At 36.8% G+C, this 21075-nt stretch overlaps 2 protein-coding genes across 2 annotated transcripts in view; one reads left to right on the top strand and one right to left on the bottom strand.

The window, feature by feature from the left end:
• Nucleotides 1–1852, top strand: part of LOC102582148 (uncharacterized) — a 19950-nt gene extending 18098 nt beyond the window's left edge. Inside the window, 3 exon segments of the mRNA XM_015306465.1 lie at nucleotides 493–631; nucleotides 1434–1533; nucleotides 1628–1852. The gene's annotated coding sequence lies outside the window, so the exon portion shown is untranslated.
• A 628-nt stretch (nucleotides 1853–2480) lies between these two features.
• LOC102592859 (tetratricopeptide repeat protein SKI3) lies at nucleotides 2481–17764 on the bottom strand. The gene is made up of 20 exons (XM_006342145.2): nucleotides 17633–17764; nucleotides 17124–17543; nucleotides 16958–17041; nucleotides 16792–16842; nucleotides 14954–15046; nucleotides 14460–14600; nucleotides 14253–14333; nucleotides 13818–14065; nucleotides 13570–13741; nucleotides 10465–10580; nucleotides 10318–10375; nucleotides 9938–10003; nucleotides 9596–9808; nucleotides 9396–9447; nucleotides 7801–8174; nucleotides 7623–7717; nucleotides 5690–5932; nucleotides 4856–5499; nucleotides 4386–4589; nucleotides 2481–2838 (listed from the first exon to the last, which is right to left on the bottom strand). The coding sequence occupies exons 1-20, from the start codon at nucleotides 17633–17635 to the stop codon at nucleotides 2657–2659; spliced, it is 3540 nt and encodes a 1179-aa protein (XP_006342207.1). The 5' UTR covers nucleotides 17636–17764; the 3' UTR covers nucleotides 2481–2656.
• Between the last annotated feature and the right edge of the window lie 3311 nt (nucleotides 17765–21075).

Raw genomic sequence — 21075 nt, 5'->3', positions numbered from 1 at the left:
TCACTGAATATTTCATCACTACTTTGGTGTTCACGTAAAAAATTATGTAATACAACGCAAACAACTAGTATAGAGGGTGTTTTTGTAAAAGATAAAAGTTTGGTGTAAAATTTCAATTTTCAAAAGATCCCAAATAATGAGATTTGGCCCAAATACTAGAAAAAACTAGTATTTGGGAATTTGAGATATTTGTCAAATAATGACAAATTGTATGGACAAACATTATTTGCCAAATTTTTCCCCAAATATTATTTGGAAAATCTATGGCCAAACAGGCCATGTTTCTGGTAAATAGAGTGTGACGTACGAATGGCCAAAGTACATTAACAAATCCAGGCTCTTTTCCCTGCTGAAGGCTTTGTTAACATTTTAGGCCGTACTAGGTTGAAGGTATTGGTTCAATTTGTGAGGCCTTGGTTAATAACTTAATATTAATATACCTTTCCATGTTGAATTTCCTTGTCCTCATTGTGGTGGTTCCAATTTTTGCAGTGTTGCTTCTAGCAACCATAGGATTCCTCTGCGATGTCAGGTCATGCTGCAGGAGATGGCATTGCAAATACAAGCATGATTGAAAATTTTGAGTGCTTGAGATTAAATGCCTGGTTGTTGTTGAGTGATACATGACCAGGTACTATCAATAGTCTCTGGTTACCCCCAAACCACTATATATCTCACAGCAAGAACATATGTTTTTTTTTTTTTTTTTTATAACTTAGAAATCCGTCTGTGACCCGCCCTTTGGATCAATCACAATCTTCTAAACTCGGTGGATAATGGGCCCACCCGCAAGAACATATGTTTTTTTTTTTTTTTTTATAACTTAGAAATCCGTCTGTGACCCGCCTTTGGATCAATCACAATCTTCTAAACTCGGTGGATAATGGGCCCACCCGCAAGAACATATGTTTTTTTTTTATTAACTTAGAAATCCGTCTGTGACCCGCCCTTTGGATCAATCACAATCTTCTAAACTCGGTGGATAATGGGCCCACCCGCAAGAACATATGTTTTTATCGAGAAAAGTTGAAATAAATCGGTTATGTAGCAAGGGTAAAAACGTTAGGACTTTGGGTTCCTGTGTGATTGCTCGAATAAAGATTATACGAACACAAGGCTAAAAGGCGGGAAGAGAAGAAAAACCAGTTACATATTACATTTAATTAATTACAAAAACTAATGTCAACAACTTATTACATCTCTTTCTTTAAACTCCATTGTACTTCTGGTATGCTTAATAAATAGGCAATAATTGGGAGGGAGTTGGAGTAAGGAGAAGAGTCGTGTAAATTTTCTTTTGTAAAGTTGCAATCAACTTTTGTTATACATTCAAGGCATATTTGTCGCACGTCCAGATGTTAGGGATTCAATACTCTCGTCTTTCTTCTTCTTATTATTATTAGTAGTAGTTTTATGTCAGCATTTTATTTCAGATTTATATTCTAACAAGAGATATACACAGCACACGTGTCTAGTTTTCCCAACTCAAAAATTGGGTCTTAGCGTCAAATGGACATGAGATCACTTCTACATGTATGTGAGTTTATATGTTAAAAAAAACTTATATTCTTGATATTTGTAATGGGTTGTTGTTTCTGAGACCCCTCTACTGATTGCTGTGTCACAGGTGAGTCCGGAGGGCAAGACAACTAGTTGTAAATATTATTTGCCTCAACTACAAAGTTAGTGTGGTTCGTTCTATATGAATTTTCAATATAACAAATGTAGTTAGTGTGTGGTTCGTTCTATATGAATTTTTAATATCACAAATGTAGTTAGTGTGTGGTCCGTTGTATGAATTTTCAATTATCACAAACGTTCAGATACTTGGTTCTTAATAATTATCTATGAACACTATGGCTTCTCTAGTATACTAAAATGGTTATTAATATCTCTGTCTTATATGTAAGCACTGCTCCTTTACTTGGCATTCTAGATCTTTTGAGGTAACTTCAGTAAATCCAACTAAATCTTATGACAAAACCCAATTATTGCATGACATTAAGCACTAGCTACTATTTTTCTACTAGTTTTATAAGGTGGTCAGCCACTCTAGTAAAAACATTAGAAGACCAACTGAGATCAGACTGAACTCGATTCAAACAAGTGACTAGGTAATTAGACGTGCTTACGCTGAGGATCTCAATAAGAGCTCCTGAGTTTGGTACGTAAATGAACAAACTACGATAAAAAATTACAACGTTTTCCCCTCTCTTTGTACAATTAAAAGGAAGAAATTGAGTCCCTATTAGTTCCAAATTTTAACATTTTTCCAACCGATTCTTCCCCAATGCCAATAACGCTTGCTGGACCTCTGCACCCGCCAGTAACATCTGTCAACGGTAGCTCATTTGAAGTAAAGTTTGTCTGGTACAGTTGTTGTTAGACGGCTGCCAGAGCGCCTTATGAGATACCTATGGCATAACTATACATATGATAAATACACGTTACGAGGACGGAATCAAGAAGTGCAAAGAAGGAAGGAGAATTAAAATGACCAAATAAAAAGATGGAATCCTAAATTAAACTATGCATAAGGCAGATATAACCATAATATTTGCCGGATTCTGAAAAGGAAAGCAGAAAAATGAAATGCCTAGTCAGTAGCAGAAAAGACAGAATTTGAGTTGTTGTACGAGTTCACAGAGCTTGCAAATTACTCCATAAATTTCAGCAAAGCTCTCCAATATCTCAAACAAGATGGATTGATATGGATAGCTTGAAGTATCCATCTTAGAGGACTTGTAGATGGCTCTAGATTGGATATAGCTCCAGAACCTTCTGTCAGCCGTCTAGCAAGCAAATGCATCTGGAAAAACAGTTCAGCAGGCCTAATCTCTGCAAGAAACATGATGAAGCCAAAGCATGAGCTGCATAAGCCATTCGGACACTCACGAATAAATTTGGATAGTATTTGTTATTTCTGAGCAGCAGGGGAAACAAACCAGCAAGAGTAACAATACAATAATAGCTTTCTGTCTTTTTGCTAGTAAGAACAAGGTATACATAATATAGGTAGTCCCTGTCAGTCTCAGTCTGGTCAAGATGAAGAGCACCAAGTTCTACTGGGAGCTCGCTCAAGATGTTGACATATGTGCAATTATATGGGTGGAGCAATTGAAAAAAAACTGCAAGTACGTGAAATAACTGAAGAGGAAACCATGTCAATCAAGTTAAAAGACAATCTTAAATTTAAATCTCCAACTCAAATGCAATATGCTATTTTAGCCTTCTTAATTCAAAGGCCATTCATTTTTCTTATACTAATATATTGACCCATAATATCTTGCTAACTATTAATATCTTTTTCCTTTAGGGTGCCCTAAATGGAAGGAAGGAAATATATTTAGAAATCTTTCATAGCTACTGGGAGGGGGGAGATGAAAATACAAGTAACCATCGAACTATAGAACCTCACCTAAAACAGAGGCCGTGTTAAGTAATATTTAATATTTAGAGCCCGTTTGGCTTAACTTGAAAAAAGTAGCTTTTAAAGAAGTCAAACTTCAGTAACTCTTAAGTTAAAAAATGAAAAGTAGAATAGTACCTACTTTTAACTTTTAACTTTTTTTTGAGTCATTTTTAACTTATTTTAAGTTCATTTTTAATTTTGCCAAACACTCCTAAAAGCTAAAAATGACTTAAAAGTAGGTTTGACCAACTTTTAAGACAATCCAAACAGGCTCTTAGTCATCTCTTCTTTAAAACAAAACCCAGACACCTCATTTTAACCTTGCCCTGTGAAAAGGGCAGTTGGTGACAGGATCACCAAAATGAAAAACTGTAGTGCTTTCACTTAACCACTGTCTCAGTGATGTGAAGTGTCCAACTCGCTTTGCGCGTCGCTTCAGAGCTTAAGTGCCCCGTTGACAACACTGATCATTTTGCCACAAATTGTGAGGATAGGCTTCTCTTTTCTTTTTTTTTCTGTTTTACTCCAATAGTTGTTTCTTTGTGTGGCTCCCAAATATTCCATGTATAAATATCCCCCCCCCCCCCCCTCTCACCCCTGCATATCACATTAGGTAATTAGCTATGTCTAGAAACACAGGGAACTGGAATGGAATTCAAATGCCGATGCATATATTGGAACTTGGCCGAATACTATACAAGAAAGTGGAAATTTCAGTCAGAATTTTCAACCCCTGTAGTACTCAAATCTTATTTAAAACATAAAAGCATTAAAGGACTAAGAGGGTCAGCTACACGGCAACCTTCCACAATCAAGTACCTTAGTGTGTATGTAGTCCAGTTAGTCTGATTGTGAAAGACCCACTACTCGATATTGCACTTGGTATTGACTCAAGCAAAGTTGCCAACCACAGTCGAAACTTAACTGCTCAAAATAAAATATATATGAATTATCAAAGGACAAAATATCAAACCTGGCCGCCAAGATGACCATTCCTCATTGAGGTTCTTTTCCCACTTTGATTCAGAGCCGAGGCTAGCTTCTGCTTGTGCCAATAGCAGTGAGACAAAGGGTAGCGGCGTTGAAGAACTGTCTTTTGCTTTCTTCAGACTTCTAATAGCAAGTGATAAAAAATCTGAATCGGACTGCTGCCTGGCAATCTCCATGCAAATAACACCTGAATAATCAAATTCTCATTACCAATCGGACCAAAAAGACCATCAGACTTTAATAGACACACAGAGGGTAAGAAAGAAAGATGGATATAGATGGAAGAAAATGCAGACGATGGAATGCAACCCCTGGGCACTTATTATGGTGGGTTCTGCAGAGAGAAATAGAAGAGCTTTTGAATGGGAAAATACACTTCTACCAAAAAGTCAGTTAATAGGTAAGAGTTTAAGCATATTAGAGTAAGTTTTACAATTGTTCAGCAAATGTTACCATGGCTAAGAAAAAGGCAACTCTCGCCACCAGCCAACAAGCAAGCTTGCGCAAGGGACTCTTCTGCATCAATAAATTCCCCATTCCAAACTGCAGTTAGACCTTGAACCAAATTATACATAGCAATCCACATGTTCCACGAAGTTTTTATTTCTTTGCCACACTCTTGAAAGGCCAAGGCTAGTGAACTGGAATCTGACTGCAGCTTGTATCGACTTTCAAGAAACTTAAGACAAATCCAACCAATATGATTATCAGTTTTGAGCTCCAAGCACCTTATGTACTCTTCATGAAGCCCTGAATAATTATCTTCGACAGCATAGGCACGACACAGTAGCAAGTGTGCAAAGAAGAGGTAGTTATCTGGAAGCTGCATCTCTAGAGCACTTTTTGCATGCATAATGCACTTGAAATTATTCCCACAATGCAAACTAACCTCTGCGGCACAAAGCAGAAGCTGGAACTTTTGGTACTGGGAAGAAATCTCATCTTTTGCATAAAGCTCACTTCGAAGAGCCACATTTATCAACCTCTCAAGAACAACACACAGGTTACGAGGAAATTTCTTCTCCCGCGCCTTCTGAAGATAATTTAGTACAAGGAGGTAATATGAATGATGGTCCCAAGGCTCCTGATGGACACACCTATAAATATAAACACAAATTAGACGCACAGAACAGCTTTGGCATATATTTGATGGAAAAAAATTCACGTGTCTTCCTCCCATCGCACCAGAAGTATCAGATTATTTATCAATAAATGAGCCGCAGAAAGTGTATAATAGAAATAAAATTTCATAAATAAACCCAACAGCATGTGGATAAAGAACATTACTTCTGCAGCATCTTGATTGTTTTGCACTCCAGTGTTGAATTTTCTCTACAGATGGACATTGCTAGTGTCTTCTTGCCGCTCCCCACATTACAGCAAGCAACTGCTCCAGCACCAAAAATCTCAACACTGGATTTAACACCTTCCTTTTTCTGATGTTCAGAAGGATCCACTCTGAAGCATCGAGCTGAAATGTGAACATCTTTCCATTCTTTGCTGGCTACTAACAGATAGCCAAGAAGGGTCCTATTCACCAGAATATTACAGAAGATCAATCAACTTTGATCATCATACTAAGAACACAAATTTACAGATGGAAATAAGTTCCATATATAGAATAGCAATCAACAATGCATTTTTTGCTAAACTCTTTCAAGTGTCAAGATCAACACAGCACGTAATTCAAACAAATTAGACCATAATTGAAATGGACACTTAATGAAAGACAAACGAAAATCTGGGAAAGAAGAAGTGGTTAATGCCAGGAAACACCCATGAATTGCTGAGTTGTTGGAACTATAGTGCAAGGTCATACCAGCCACAATATGGTGGACAGTTTGGAGAGAAAGGAATGCAAGGTGTTTTGAGGGATAATTTAACTCTAAGCAGAAAATTAAGCTTGATTGCATTATGTTTTTACATTTCTGGAGTAAATAACTTTTTGTGGTAGAGTCTGAGTCAATACTAGAGTTTTTGGAATTATTGTAAATAGGTTCATTAGGACTCACAGGATATTTTGTAAATCTAGATGCCAGCATAGTTTTGTGTGCTGAGGACAATACAGTTACCATTATATAAGAAAACGAAAATCAACATGGAACAAATCAATTGTGCAAAATGAGAGAAGACGGACCAATGATATTCAGCAAGAGTTCTTGAGCATGAAGAACTGGACATCCATGCAAAGATTTTCTAAGGCAGAGAAAACTTAGCAAACGCCAACCCCTCCAAGCCCCCCCCCCCAAAAGTTAAAAGCAAGCATGGACATTGATGTGTAAATTAAGTGATGCTAAGGTAGAAGATTGAATTCTTTACAGGAGTTCAAGTAGGAACTGACAGACTCTGACCAAGAATCATGACTTCGGTAATTTATTTATTATCTTTTTATAATAATAATAGTGGTCATACCAGCACTCACGTCGACCAATCAACTGCAGATTTCCCACGGTTCTCCACCACGGCCTTAGCCAACGGGACAAGTTTACTTGGCTTTTTTTTTGCCTCTTGCTGAGATTTTAACCTTGATAGGTGTGGTAGCGACTGACAGTAGTGTTGGTTGCCACTGGTTGGGGGTTGGTGGTTCGTTACAGTAATGTTGGTTAACAATGATGGTAGTGGTTGTGATGGCTGAGCATGTTAGTGGTGGTCGCTGGTGATTGTAGATAGAGTGGTGATGAAAACTATCCATACAAAAATATCTCTAATGATATTAAGACTCTGTTCAAGATCTTAATGATTAAGATTTATTCATACCAAATAATTGTTTAAATCTTAATGAAAACGAATGCACTTAATGGCCTACGATCTGAATCATACAGATTCAGACTTTCTTTAAGTGCAAACAAATGAGGCCTAACTCAAACCACCACAATAAGATTCATTTATTTCTCAAGAAGCAAAGGAAACAAAATGCTTTCTGAAATAAAAACAGAAACTCACGTATTTTTCCAACTTCAATCTGGAACAACCACAAAAATTGCATCCAAAATTGGCCAACTCTTCAATCTCAAGCAAATCATAATTCAAATAAATGAAAAGACATGGTCCGTGAGGATTCATGCAGTCAGCCCCAACTTATTTGGAACGGAAGCTTAGTTTTTTATTGTTCCAATTTCAAGCAAACCATGATTAAAATGAATTACACCCATTAATCTGAAGTGCTCTGATCAAGCACAATTCACTAGTTCATGCCAAAGTGGACAACATGAAAATGTACCTTATCAAATGACTGTTTGGAGAAATATGAAGAGCTCTTCTTAGATAATTGACCCCCTGCTGAACTTCTAGGCAGTCCTTAGATCCATGTTTGACCTAAATCCCCGATAAGGAAGTCCGGATTTACACTTAGAGGCCCAAGATCAAGTAAAAAGACGCAACTGGAATAGAAAACTTACTAGTAAGCCCAGTGTGGCCATGAAATCCAGCGCAGCAATCTCTTTGCTAGATGAAAGAGACTCACGAACACTTGAAACAACTGAGTCAAGCTGATGACTTTCATCTAATGCATGAATAGCAGATACTACAAGCCTAACTCTTGAACTCTGGAAGGCTCTTTTTGGCAGTTGTAATATGTTTCTCATAGCTAATTCCTTCCCTGAAATATGATATACTAATCTACAGATGAAACTGACGGAGGCAGCAGCCAATGGGTGCTCTGTTGGTAAAGCAGATGACGCCAGTCTCTTTGCCATCGAAAGAGCAAGGTCATATTTTCCAAGTTTCCAATAAGAAAGCGCATAAAGCTGCAAACCATCTACATCCAGAAGACCTAGCGAAAATGGAAATTACAGGTTTAAAATGACCAAGCAATAAGCATTGTCATAGCGAATTTTCGATTATGAGAGCAAAAGCATGCAAGTAGGACAAAAATATCAAATACATTTTAAGCAAGATGCTACTCCACAACTTCAGCAACTAGCTAAAGTGAACACTAAGAGATACCCAACGCCTAACATTTTTGCCCAACTAGTAGTTCAGCACTCATATAAAGTCTCAATTCATAATGATTTTTTGAGCAACTTTCACATATAGCAAACACAAAAATCATATTTGTATGCTATAGCTATAGTTTGCATAATTGCGCTCCATAGCAAACATAAATATGTATATTTCGCTATACATATACAAAAGAAAGCAGTTTCAACTAATTTGTTTCTGTTTCGGTATACACATACAAAAGATCAATTGTATAATTTGTGTTTGTATAAAGCGAGAAAGAGAGAAAGGCAAAAGAGAACTGGGTAGGGGAATATTTGTATTGTATAATTATAAGTGTATAGGACGAAACATAAAAATCATATTTGTATGCTATAGCTATATCTATAGTTTGCATAATTGCGCTCCATAGCAAACATAAATATGTATATTTCGCTATACATATACAAAAGAAAGCAGTTTCAACTAATTTGTTTCTGTTTCGGTATACACATACAAAAGATCAATTGTATAATTTGTGTTTGTATAAAGCGAGAAAGAGAGAAAGGCAAAAGAGAACTGGGTAGGGGAATATTTGTATTGTATAATTATAAGTGTTTAGGACGAAGATATATGTATTTGCATGTGTATATACAATTTTCTCTCACTTTATACAACCAGAAACGCAATTTATACATTTTTGTTTGTATAAGTGAGAGAGGCAAGGGAGAGAGTAGCGAGCGAGATCTGGCAGAGGGGAGAGAGGGGAACGAAAATATATGAATATATACAATTTTCTCTCGCTTTATACAAACACAAATGCATTTTATACATTTGCGTTTGTATAAAAGCGAGAGAGGCGACAATTAAATCGAACTATGTTTATAGCATTTAATTTGAATTAATAGTTTGCTATTATATACAATTTTTCCTAATTTTTTTATAGTACTCAATTCATAATTGTTGTTTTGTTCACAGACAAGTAGCAGGCCCTAATCCCTCACCATGATATTTTTCTTTAGCAGTAATTTCTCACTAGGAACAACAAAAATGCAAATATGATAAAGAATCATACCTTTGCTTTCCAAATATTTACATTCTTCAATAGCATCATCAGCATTTCCTGCCTGTATGGATACAAAGCATCTCAGAACTTGCATAAAATAATGTTGATCAAAGCACCCGTTGACAATGGCAAAAAAAACGAGTAACATTGCACATTGGATCTGAAGCAAAAGAACTTGAATCTGAGAAGATGTGGTAAAAGTGTATTACCATACAAAGTGACCTGGTCAAATTAATTGATATATCTGTAAGAGATGATTTTGAAAGCTTTCCTGCAAAAACTCTGGCAGCAAGGCGTGCCAGTCTATATGAAGCAACAGCACTTTCATAATCACTCCGTGCCTCACAAACTAGCCCTTTCAGATTGTGAGATTCAGGATATTGAGGTGCGCGCTGCAAAGCCTGCTGGATGGCTCCAAATGCCTGGTATAACAAATATAATAACTTACACTCAATACTAACTGAAGTAGTCCCTCGTCAATGAATCAGAGCCTAAACATAGACAAGCAACAATTACATACACAATGGATTGTAAACCAAGTGCCTAAGTACCTCTGGAGATCGCAGATAACCAGACTGCAGAGCAAGCTTAACTAGACCTGTTTGGAATTCTGCAAGCTATTCAGAGACAGGCACTGTAAGAACCTCCAAACAGGACAAAAACAACTGAAAAGAAACCACGTAATGAATTTTCTGATAAAGCAATAATTGGATTGACTTGTTGGGAGAATCACATGTATATAAGTGTGTATCTGAACTCTAAAGTCTGTTTTCACAAGCATCAGGATGTGACCTGTTATACAAACTTTAGATGCAGAAGCAAATCTGACAAACTCCCAGACAAGGTGAAAGTTGATATATTTTCTGAAAAAAACACTTAAAGAGTTGATATATTTTCTGAAAAAAACACATAAAGAGAGAAATGTAGTTACTGGAAAGATCTGAACCGCCCGCAGACAGCACTCATAAGCCTCGTCTGGTTTCAGATTCCTGTTAAGAAGCGTATTTAGCTTCATATTTCACACGAAAGGTGCAAATGCATCATTCCTTATTTTTTCTATATAACATAATGAATTTACCTTGCAGCAGCATCAGCTGACATGCCTGACCATGGCAATGAAAGTGAAGGATCAATACTTCTTGCACGATCAAATGCTAGCTGAGCCAATTGACTTTCCCCCTCCTGCCTATAAAGCTATATGAACCCAACGTTTAGACAGATCTAATCATCACACATGCATCAATCAATTTAGATAACAGACCCGACCTTAATATACAGTATGATCATGACTTGCAACAGTTAATAGTTCAGCACATTGGATAAGGAGACCCTACACGTGCGCGTGCGCGCACACAAAAAAAAATGAGGGAAGCAGATGACAAGAAAGACGTGATTCTATAGATGACACAGTCATCTATACAAATAGGAACATTGTGGATGCTTAAAAAGTTGAAAAGTACTATCCACGTAAAAACTCATTTTCTACTCCTCAGATGCTCTCTTGTTGCTGTCCCTCCAAAGCCCCACAAAAGGGTCAATGGACCAACATCTCATGCTCTGCATCCCCTGCACCTTCTTCTGAAAGACAGCTATGCAACAGATCTTTCACTGTACCTGAAATTAATCACTATACTCCAAACTGGTTAATAGTGTCCAGCACAATTGCCTTGCACTCTAGCAGTGCACTAGTAAATGGTTTACATCTTCTCCCGTTCTTTTGCATATACAGCACCACATAGTATACCTTCTTTTTATAACCGTGGTGTCCGAGCCAGCTTTCTCGCATCTCAACTAATTCCATGGGATAACTGTCACCTCCAACCAGCACCAGACAACTGTCCTTCCTTTTTTTGAAAATTGACAGAAATTAGGATTGCCCCACTTATTGTCATCTAGGTGAACATGCACCTTTCTCGTGCTGTAGTAAACCCATCTACCAGATATAGGAAGTTCAAGTTCACTCTTCCTTTTTTTTTTTTTTTGAATAAGATAGAGATTAAGAAGTTCAAGTTCTCTCTTTTAAGTAAGCTAGGGTAGAAGAACTTAAATTGAGTACTAGCACGTATGGCTATGGATACTGCAAACAGGCTTTCTGCTATTGCTGCTGAAATGCCGAGAATGTCCCACTTCCCCACAGTTCTCTATTTTCAGGTGTTCCTTGTGGAGTATACGTCTACGACCTTAACGATTCACAGTTTTTGTTCGAATTTCCTAGCAAGAAGTTGGCGAACAAATCATGTTGGGCAATCTCTAGATGTGCAAGTCCAAGATGCTGATTCGGAAGCTTCTACTCAGTTTCAGCGTCACGTTTTGCAGTTAAGCAAGCAATTAGGAGTGGATTTTAAGGATTTTGAAGGGGGGTTTTGGTCCTTATTCCTGAAATTTGATAGCAAAAGACGAGATGGCAGAGGCATCCTGTCTTAGTCCCATTTCAATCACCATCAAAGCTAAGGGGGCCAACGAAATAAAAAATTTGGAGTTTGGGATAAAATTCAAGGAAGGAGAAGCTAGGAGGGACTCTAACTTAACAGGATATCAATGAAAGCTAATATAATCTCTTAGAAGGTGAGGGGTTTGAATGATCTCGAAAAGAGGAGGATGATCAAATAATTATTAATAGAATGAAGAGTGGATATCTATTGTTTCCAAGAAACAAAAATGGAAGGGAATATAGGGGATGTAGCTAGACATCTATTGGATAACAGGTGGGATGATTATGCCATCTTGGTGACCAATGGAAGAAGTGGAGGAATTCTTTTTCTGTGGGATAAGAGGGTGTTCAGGGAGATTATTATTGACGGGTTTATTCTATGACAGTTAAAAAACTCTTTCATCAATAATAGGGATTTTTCTTGGTTTTACAGTGGAGTTTATGCTTCATATGACAGAATGGAAAGGGAGGAACTTTGGTGGGAGTTAGCAGGATCCAGAGGGCTTAGTGAAGGGGCTTGGATGGTGGGTGGTGATTTCAACATCACCGAGTTTGCTTCTGAATTTAATTCTGGTAGGGGCAACTCCAGGGATATGAGAGAGTTTTCTGAGATCATTGAAGATTTAGAATTGGTGGACCCTCCTTTATTTGGAAGGCAGTTTACATGGGACAGGGGCATGAATCACAATTGTTCTAGTAGGTGTTTGGACATGCAATTTGGGATCATGATTTCAAATTCCAAATTCTCCCAAAAAAAACAGAATTTGGGATTCCAAATCGTGATGTTAAATTTTTCTAACTGCAAAACTTGACCCATAAGTTTTTGTAAAAAAGACTCAGCAATTTAAATTTTGCAAAAACAAACTCATGCTTGGCATGAAGAGATTGTTCATATCATGTGAAAGAATTATATACAAGAATATCTAGTTACTACTTTTGTTGACTAGTGGGTCTTTATAAAACATGTGTCTTTGAAAGTTTATAATCACAAATATCTTTTATAAAAGGAATTTGGAGATATGTGATTTATCAATGCAGCGCCTTAGGATATTCCATATCTTATTTATGAACAATGGTTTGCTCATTTGATAAGATTTGGTAAGATTATATCAGAATTTGGGAAATTTTTGAGAGTTCTCACGGGGGTTTCACATTTATGAGAAAAAATACAACTTAAGAAATCCAAATTGAATGTCCAAACAAAACTTCAACTTCAAATCAATCTTATTTCACATCATGTCCAAAAAGGGCCTTATAGTTCCTACAATTGGATAGGCTAGCTAAATTTCTTAACTATGACAATAAGGCCTAATATGAACAACCTTTATATTACATTGATGGGTAAACAGTACGAGCAAGGCTAAAGACATCAGAAGTAAATCATTCAATCCTGGATGAACAAAAGTCCATGTGCTTAATTGCACACTCGGTCTAACAGTTCATGCAAAAACACAGTGATATTTCCAGGTTTTTGACTCCTGTGACTAAAATCTTATCATGAACCAAAGTAAATATATTTTTGGATCTTCTTACATGAAGCCAACAAACTCAATGAGTGTTCTTCAGGACCTGAGGAAGAAGGATTGTTCAGAATCTATGGATTCTAGCATAAATATTCAATAAATGGAACTGTAATTACATGATCCATGATACAAAGTGCTCTACTAAAAGGTTTTCTTCAGTTATCCATTTCTGAGAGTTTCGAGAAATAAATGAAAACAGATAATCTTGGAAACTAATGCAGCAATTTACCTTTCCAAGATATGCCCACGCAACAGCAAGAGAAACATCCAACTGCAGTGCTCGTATGAAAGCATGTTGCTTTAATGCAGAATGATCAGATAAACACCCTAAGGCTACCCAAAACTCGCTATTGCAACCTTCAAGCAATAAGCCTCCAAGGCACATCTTTTCAGACACAAACCTGAAAAATGAGCTAGTGTAATAAATGAGCTAGTTCAAATGTAAGAATATATTAAGAAATAAAATAGAACACATACCAAGGGTTCATGTCATCTTTACAGTTCTCCTTTAACGAGAAAAGAAGCTCAGATGCAATGGCAACATCAGTATACACATTAGCTTGCCAAGGGGACAAATGCAATGCCCGCTGGTAGGAGCGACAAGCAGATCTGACTGCTAAACAGCAGATTCTCTTCCATGACAGGATCGAACTACTGAATGAATTTTCGTCAGCTCCTGAGCCCAATCCTTCATCCATCCATGGAAAACATTTTGTGTATGTGAGCTAACCAAGGATAGAAACAGCACCATAGTCAACACTAAAACATAAATGTAGTAAAGTAATAGGATGGGGGGAGGCTTGACATGCTCCACACAAAGCTGTAGGAAGACATGAGATGTTGGGAAATGGAATTGCACGAAAATAACTGGCATAATGCAAAGAAAAAACATAATTCAACAGATGCAGTTACCTGAATATCTCCAAGAAGCTTCCAAGAACAAGATATATTGCCAACAATGGAAGTACTTGCTAGAGCCACCTTTGAAGCTTCCTGAAATCAAGCAAAACACTTGAGAAAAATCTCAACCAAAAGAAGGAAGGGCGAAGGAATAGAATATGTCCTTCTGCACCATAATGCTACAGAAGCAAGTGAAATTTCAAATGCTGTATAGCTAACCTCTAAGAGTGAAGCTCCCCATTTAAAGGCACCAGAATCAATAGATTCCTTTGCCAAACTAAGGAGTGCAGAGGCAAGCCCATGATGTGCGGACAAATTCAGAGGTGAGATTTGTAAAGCTTGTCGAAACTGCTCTATTCCCTTCATTCAGGATTGAAGAGTAAAGAAAGAATTGTTAAAATCTGAATATCTTTCATAGGTATGATCTTCACCCATATGAGCTCATAGCCAGAAATTTTCTTCTTTTTTTCTACTGGGAGAAGCTTTTTGTATAAGTAAAAAGAACTTTTTGTCTATCCTTATATAAGTTTATTTGGCAGAATAATACCTAGAGACACAATGCACACAACCTAATAATTTTGAATTCATACACGAGTCTACTAAACCACTCCAAGTTCAGGAGTACCAGTCCAAATCCACACTTCGAACTACATATATCAAGCTTGTTAAAATTGCAAAGTGAAGCATGGACCAGAAGCAAGGAGAAATTTTACCTTTCGAAACGAACCAAGCATCAAATAGACATTTCCACTTTCTACCAGTGCAAATACTCGTGATTCCTCCAATTCAATAGCTCTTCCATAGGACTATTATAATGAGAAGAAAAGATTGAGCAACATGTAGCAGACATTATTTTTACAAGGTAAAAGTTTATGTTAAAGAGTACCAAGATGGTACAGAAAGGAGCAGAAATACAAAGTACGGAGCAGGCAGACAATCACATTCTCTTTCCTAACAGATCTAAGAAATCCATATGCTGATTTAAACTCAATAGTGGGTTACTTTTACACCAGAAGTACAAATTTTATAAGCATCTATTTTTAGTTCTAGAAATCAAAATTATTTACCCTTCAAAAGAAGCCTTGTTCCTCTCCAACCAAATTGTCCAAAAGATGCAGAATGGAACAATCCTCCATATCTGCTTTCTCTCTTTAGGAACCACCAACTGCTGCCAACTTCCCATTAACCCCTTTACACTGTGAGGCATCACCCAAATAATACCTCTAATAAAAGAAATAAACCCCAGCATTGTCTGGCAAATCTGCAGTGAAGAAATAGGTGCTCAACTGACTCCTGATCTTCTTGACACAGATAGCATTTGTTGCATTGGACAAAACTTTTCTTCTGCAAATTCTTTTGAGTTTAACATGCCCCTCAAGAAGCTATCCACCCAAAGCAAGCTATACCATAACAGGAGCTTTTGCCTTCCATATCATGTTCCATGGCCAAGAAGCTTCCAATTGTCCTGACTGCTTTATCAACAGTATGTAGCAACTCTTGACTGAAAATTTGTTATCTTTGATTGCTAACCAAATCAGAGAGTCCATTATATTATGATCAACAGAAACTGATTTCAGCTACAGTAACTGACATAAATGCTCTATCTTACAATCATTTAAATTTCTCCTGAAATCAATCTGTCAACCAGTATTTGCATGAAATCAGAAAGTAACTGAGTAAGTTAGGAAATTTATTTGGCTCCATTACCCACCTCAAATCTGTTAAACTGGTTGAACTCTTTCCACTGCTTACTAATGCTCTTTCATAATCCCCCTTCAATATTTCTCCATGCTTCCTCTTTACCATGGATAGCATTCATCAACTCTTTCCGGACTTCATTCCTCCCATGTTATACCTCCAAAGGCATTTGAAAAGTAGACTTTTATCATCTCATTTCAGATTTCTTACACTTATTCCACCCCACCCCCCACCCTTATATCAAGGTGTAGCAGGCATCAAAGGGATGTACTACCATTGAGACATGGCATCAAAGGGATGCACTATCATTGCGGCACGGCATCAAAGGGATGTACTATCATTGTGACACAATGCACTTAACTATTCAAACATCTTACTCCAATAACAACAACATACCCGATGTAATCCCACAAGTGGGGTCTGGGGAGGGTAGGATGTACGCATACCTTGCTTCTACCCTTGTGGGGTAGATAGGCTATTTCCAATAGACCCTCAGCCCAAAAGAAGTGTTATGAAAGCAAGATTAAAAGGAATATAATGGCAGCAAAATATCAAGATACACAGAGAAAATAAGCAGCATTCAAACAACTTATTCCGTTCAACTATGTTTAATACATATACATCTTATGTATCAATAAACCAAAGCTTTGAAACATAAAAAAATATTGAGGAAGTGTAAAAGTAACAAAATTATTGATGTCCCTTATCCTTTAAAGCATGCCATCTACCATTAAGTAGCTCACTCTCCTTTCATATGTTTCAATGGGATGTTTCCATAGATTACCTAATCTCCCCCTCTCGTGGATTTTAACTTCTCTAACTGCCTTTTATGAACTAGAGCATAGGTAATTACCTTAACAGCGGCTGTAAACATGCCCATTTGCTGGTAGGATAGACCCAGGGCCTAGATAAGTACAAGATGGAAAAAGTCACTGAGCACTGAACTAGTGACGGAATAAACTAGACAGCGTCAGAGCAATTATTAATAAGAACAAACGAGAGATAGAATAGGAAATAACCTCCCACAAATCAGCACATGTGGGATAGCCTCTGATGGCCTGCTGAAGACTCTGCACTGCTTCGGACCACTTGTTTTGGTTGACCTGTAAGTTTGCAATGTATTTGACAGGACGGAACCCTAAAAAGGAGGCAATGAAGAAGTAGAAAATTAGGGTGAGCAATAACCAGAAGGTAACCCAATCTGCATAAAGCCCAAAAGGCCCTGGGCGACTTGTGTGAAGCTTCACGGCATACAGCTATCTCCAAGGTCTCTTTTCCAGTTGCGTCCAGTATATCACAAATTGCTTCCCCAGCAATTGAATCATCTGGATTAAGGCCAAGGGCTCTCTGATAACACTTGATAGCCCTCTGAGAGTCGACAGCTACTCGAGCATAGTAATGTCCCAAATATGTGAAAGCAGCAGCGTTTTGTGGGTTGAGCTTGGCTGCTATGAGAAAATGTTGTGCGGCTTTCTCCTGAATATCTGGCAATTCTCCTCCCTTGCCCCATAATAAGACTCCGAGATCAAAGTGGAGAGAAGGGTCGCCGGGCTGGGAGACAATCGCTTCTTCTAACCGTATTATAGCAGCATCGTCTTCTACACTCTGACAGTTTTTAAAAAAAAAGCTTAATGATGATTAAAAAATACTACTACTATTACGCAAACGAGAGAGAAAGGGTTGAAAGAAAGAACCATTTTCAGCTCCTGAACCAAATCCTTGATGACTTCGCCGGCGAGGCAACCGCCGATTATACAATCCAGCTTCTAAATTTCTCTCTCTCCCTCTTTCCTTCCTTTTATTTATTTTCAAAATGATCCCATGTATACATTTGGGCGTGGTTTTTCTAAATATACTTTTAAGCATTTTTTGTTCTTTAAATTTTTCTCAAATGTGAGCTTCTTATTTTATCTTAATCACATATTTACCTACCAAATTATATCAATTAGTCAGATTTAGTAAAAAATATTGCATTCCTTATATATATTTTTTATATATATAGAAGCGGTTTGGAATCTGAGTGTTGTCTTGCCAGCTTGCTTTTAAGGGCTATTTTCGTGATTCAATTATTGGTCTGACGCATGTTGAATGCTTAAGGTAACTATCGTGTTTTTCTAACTTTGCACATGTTGTATAGTGTTTTGGTTTTGCCTGATTCTCAGAACTTCTTCATCGTCTCAGGTGAGTCTTTTATCTCTTACCGACGTTTTGTGTTAATTTATAGAAGCGGCATGGACGTTGTCCTACCAACTTACTTCCAAGGGTTATTTTCTTCATTCAATCATCGGTCTGACGTGTGTTGAATCCTTAGGTAACTGTTGTGTTTCTCTAACTTTGCGCACATTGTATAGTATTTTGATTTTGCCTGCTTCTCAAAACTTGAGTCTTTGATCCCTTAATGTTGTTTTGTGTTAATTTACAGATGTTATTGTCATAGTATTTAAATATTAGAGAAATTGGATTTTAAGATAAAGTTTTATCGTTACTTCTACCATGGTGCTATTGCATAAATTAGATTTTAGGACAAAGCTAATCTCTTAACAAATCTTTTGATTATATAATTTGTCCTCGTTATGACCCTTAGGAAATATGTTATGCTCGGTTTATGCACCGATATTGACTTTACTAAATTGATCGGCATCAATTGAATTATTCTTATTTTTGTTGTGTGAATTTTGTATGCTGCAAAATCTTTTCTGATTTCTCTTCAACTTGATTGTGTTGGACAACTTTTCTCCTCCCAGTTTGTCCCTTTTCGAAAGAGCTTTAATTTATGGAAAAATTACAATAATATACTATTTAACAACTTATATAACTGTAGACATTGAAATTTTGCGGACTCTACGAATTGGGACTCTAGAAAATGTGTTCAGTTTCAATTAGAATTCTTGGAGGCTACTCAATCTTAAACCCTAGTTTATGCCTATATAAAGGGTACTAAATTCCCTTAAAAGACATCTCAAGATATCCCATAAACTCTTGGCTATTTTTAAAGATCAGGATCTCGAATATTTCACAAAAGTCATGGAATACTCATATAGAGGTCAAATCTAAATCATCCTAGTTCGAGAAATACGCCACTAACGGCCCTCGAATCATGGATAAATCTTAGGAGAGTAGAATCAAGGGAGGAACAAAATTGTACCCGCATATTTATCAATAAAGTTTTGTTTCTTCTTGTTTTATTTAGATTGTCATTTATTTTCTGTCACTTTAAAATTTGTCACAAACAATAACAATATAACATAATAAATGCACATTTTTTTTAATGTGGGATACCGTTTTATTTGCTATTTTTTGGGATTTATAATTTCTATTTTACTTATTAATTCACAATCACAATCTGATGTGATACGTTTTTTTTAAAAAAAAGATGTTTTAATTTCTCTCTTTTCTCTCTCTCTCTTAATTTCTTATTCATGAAATCGCGCCGATAACTCTTGTTGAACCTCTGCATCCGCCAGTAACATCTGTCAACGGCTGCTCATTTGAAGTAAAGTTTGTCTGATACAGTTGTAGTTAGGCGGCTGCCAGAGTGCCTTATGAGATACATATGGCATAACTATGCATATGACAACACACATTAGGTGGAAGGAATCGAGAAGTACAAAGAAGGAAGGAGAATTAAAATGACCAAATAAAAAGATGGAATCCTAAATTAAACTATGCAGAAGACAGATATAACCATAATATTTACCGAATTCTGAGAAGCAGAAAAATGAAATGCCTAGTCAGTAGTCGAAACGACAGAATTTGAGTTGTTGTATGAGTTCACAGAGCTTACAAATTACTCCATAAATTTCAGCAAAGCTCTCTAATATCTCAAACAAGATGGATTGATATGGATAGCTTGAAGTATCTATCTTAGAGGACTTGTAGATAGCTCCAGATTGGATATAGCTCCAGAACCTTGTGTCGGTCATATAGCAAGCAAATGCATCTGGAAAAATAGTTCAACAGGCCTAATCTCTGCAAGAAACATGATGAAACTGAAGCATGAGTTGCATAAGTCATTCGGACACTCATGCATAAATTTGGATAGTATTTGTTGTTTCTGAGCAGCAGGGGAAACAAATCAGAGTAACAATACAATAATAGCTTTCTGTCTTTTTGCTAGTAAAAACAAGGTACATATAGGCAGTCCATGTCAGTCTCAGTCTGGTCAAGATAAAGAACACCAAGTTCTACTGGAGCTCGCTCAAGATGTTGACATATGTGTGGAGTAATTGAAAAAAACTGCAAGTACATGAAATAAGTGAAGAGGAAACCATATCAATCAAGTTAAAAGACCATCTTAAATTTAAATCTCCTACTCAAACGCAATATGCTATTTTAGCCTTTTTAATTCAAATGTCATTCATTTTTCTTATACTAATATATTGACCCATAATACCTTGCTAACTATTAATATTGTTTTCCTTTAAGCTGCCCTGAATGGAAGGAAGGAAATATATTTAGAAGTCTTTCATAGCTACAGAGCAAATTTGATACGCCCAAATTATACCTCCCTAAATATAAGCGGTCGTTGCCAAATAAAGAACCTAATTGAGGTTATGATTGAACCAACGTGGAATATGGTCTAGACTTAGGCTAATTCATTGCTGATTGTACTTTTAGTACGTTTGTTTCCTTAAAAATGGGGATTTGTAAATAAAGTAATAGTTGATTGATTTGTAGTAACAAGTAACAAATAAACATGATTCACAGTTTGTAATATCAATATGACATGGAACTAGGAAAAATGTGTTCCCCACAAGTTTTTAATGCAGTAATCTTAATAATAGTACCTCTTTCCTAGTGTTAGCATGCAAGGTTGGTAAGTTAGGTATCTCCTAATAGATTGGTCGTCCAAATGGGAATTTCACCACACAACTAGATCGGTCTATAGGTGTACGTTTTACTAACCCCTGCCTTTAACCCTAGAATAGCCCTCACAGTAAATAGGTCAAGTTATTAGATAACGAATTATCACGCTAAAACTTCATTGTTTAATCCCTTTCTCATTCATTACTTCCTTGGTCGGGCAAGTAAGAATGAGGTGAATTCTAACGTTGCGTACCGTTAAAAAAATATTCAAAACAAAGAGATTAACAATACATGTGTTGACACCCAATTTTGACCCTCCCCGATGTAATTT

The sequence above is a fragment of the Solanum tuberosum genome, unplaced genomic scaffold, assembly GCF_000226075.1.
Source record: "Solanum tuberosum cultivar DM 1-3 516 R44 unplaced genomic scaffold, SolTub_3.0 scf00032, whole genome shotgun sequence".
Taxonomy (NCBI): domain Eukaryota; kingdom Viridiplantae; phylum Streptophyta; class Magnoliopsida; order Solanales; family Solanaceae; genus Solanum; species Solanum tuberosum.
The sequence above is the reverse complement of the archived record's forward strand: the minus strand, read 5'-3'. Positions and strand labels throughout refer to the sequence as shown.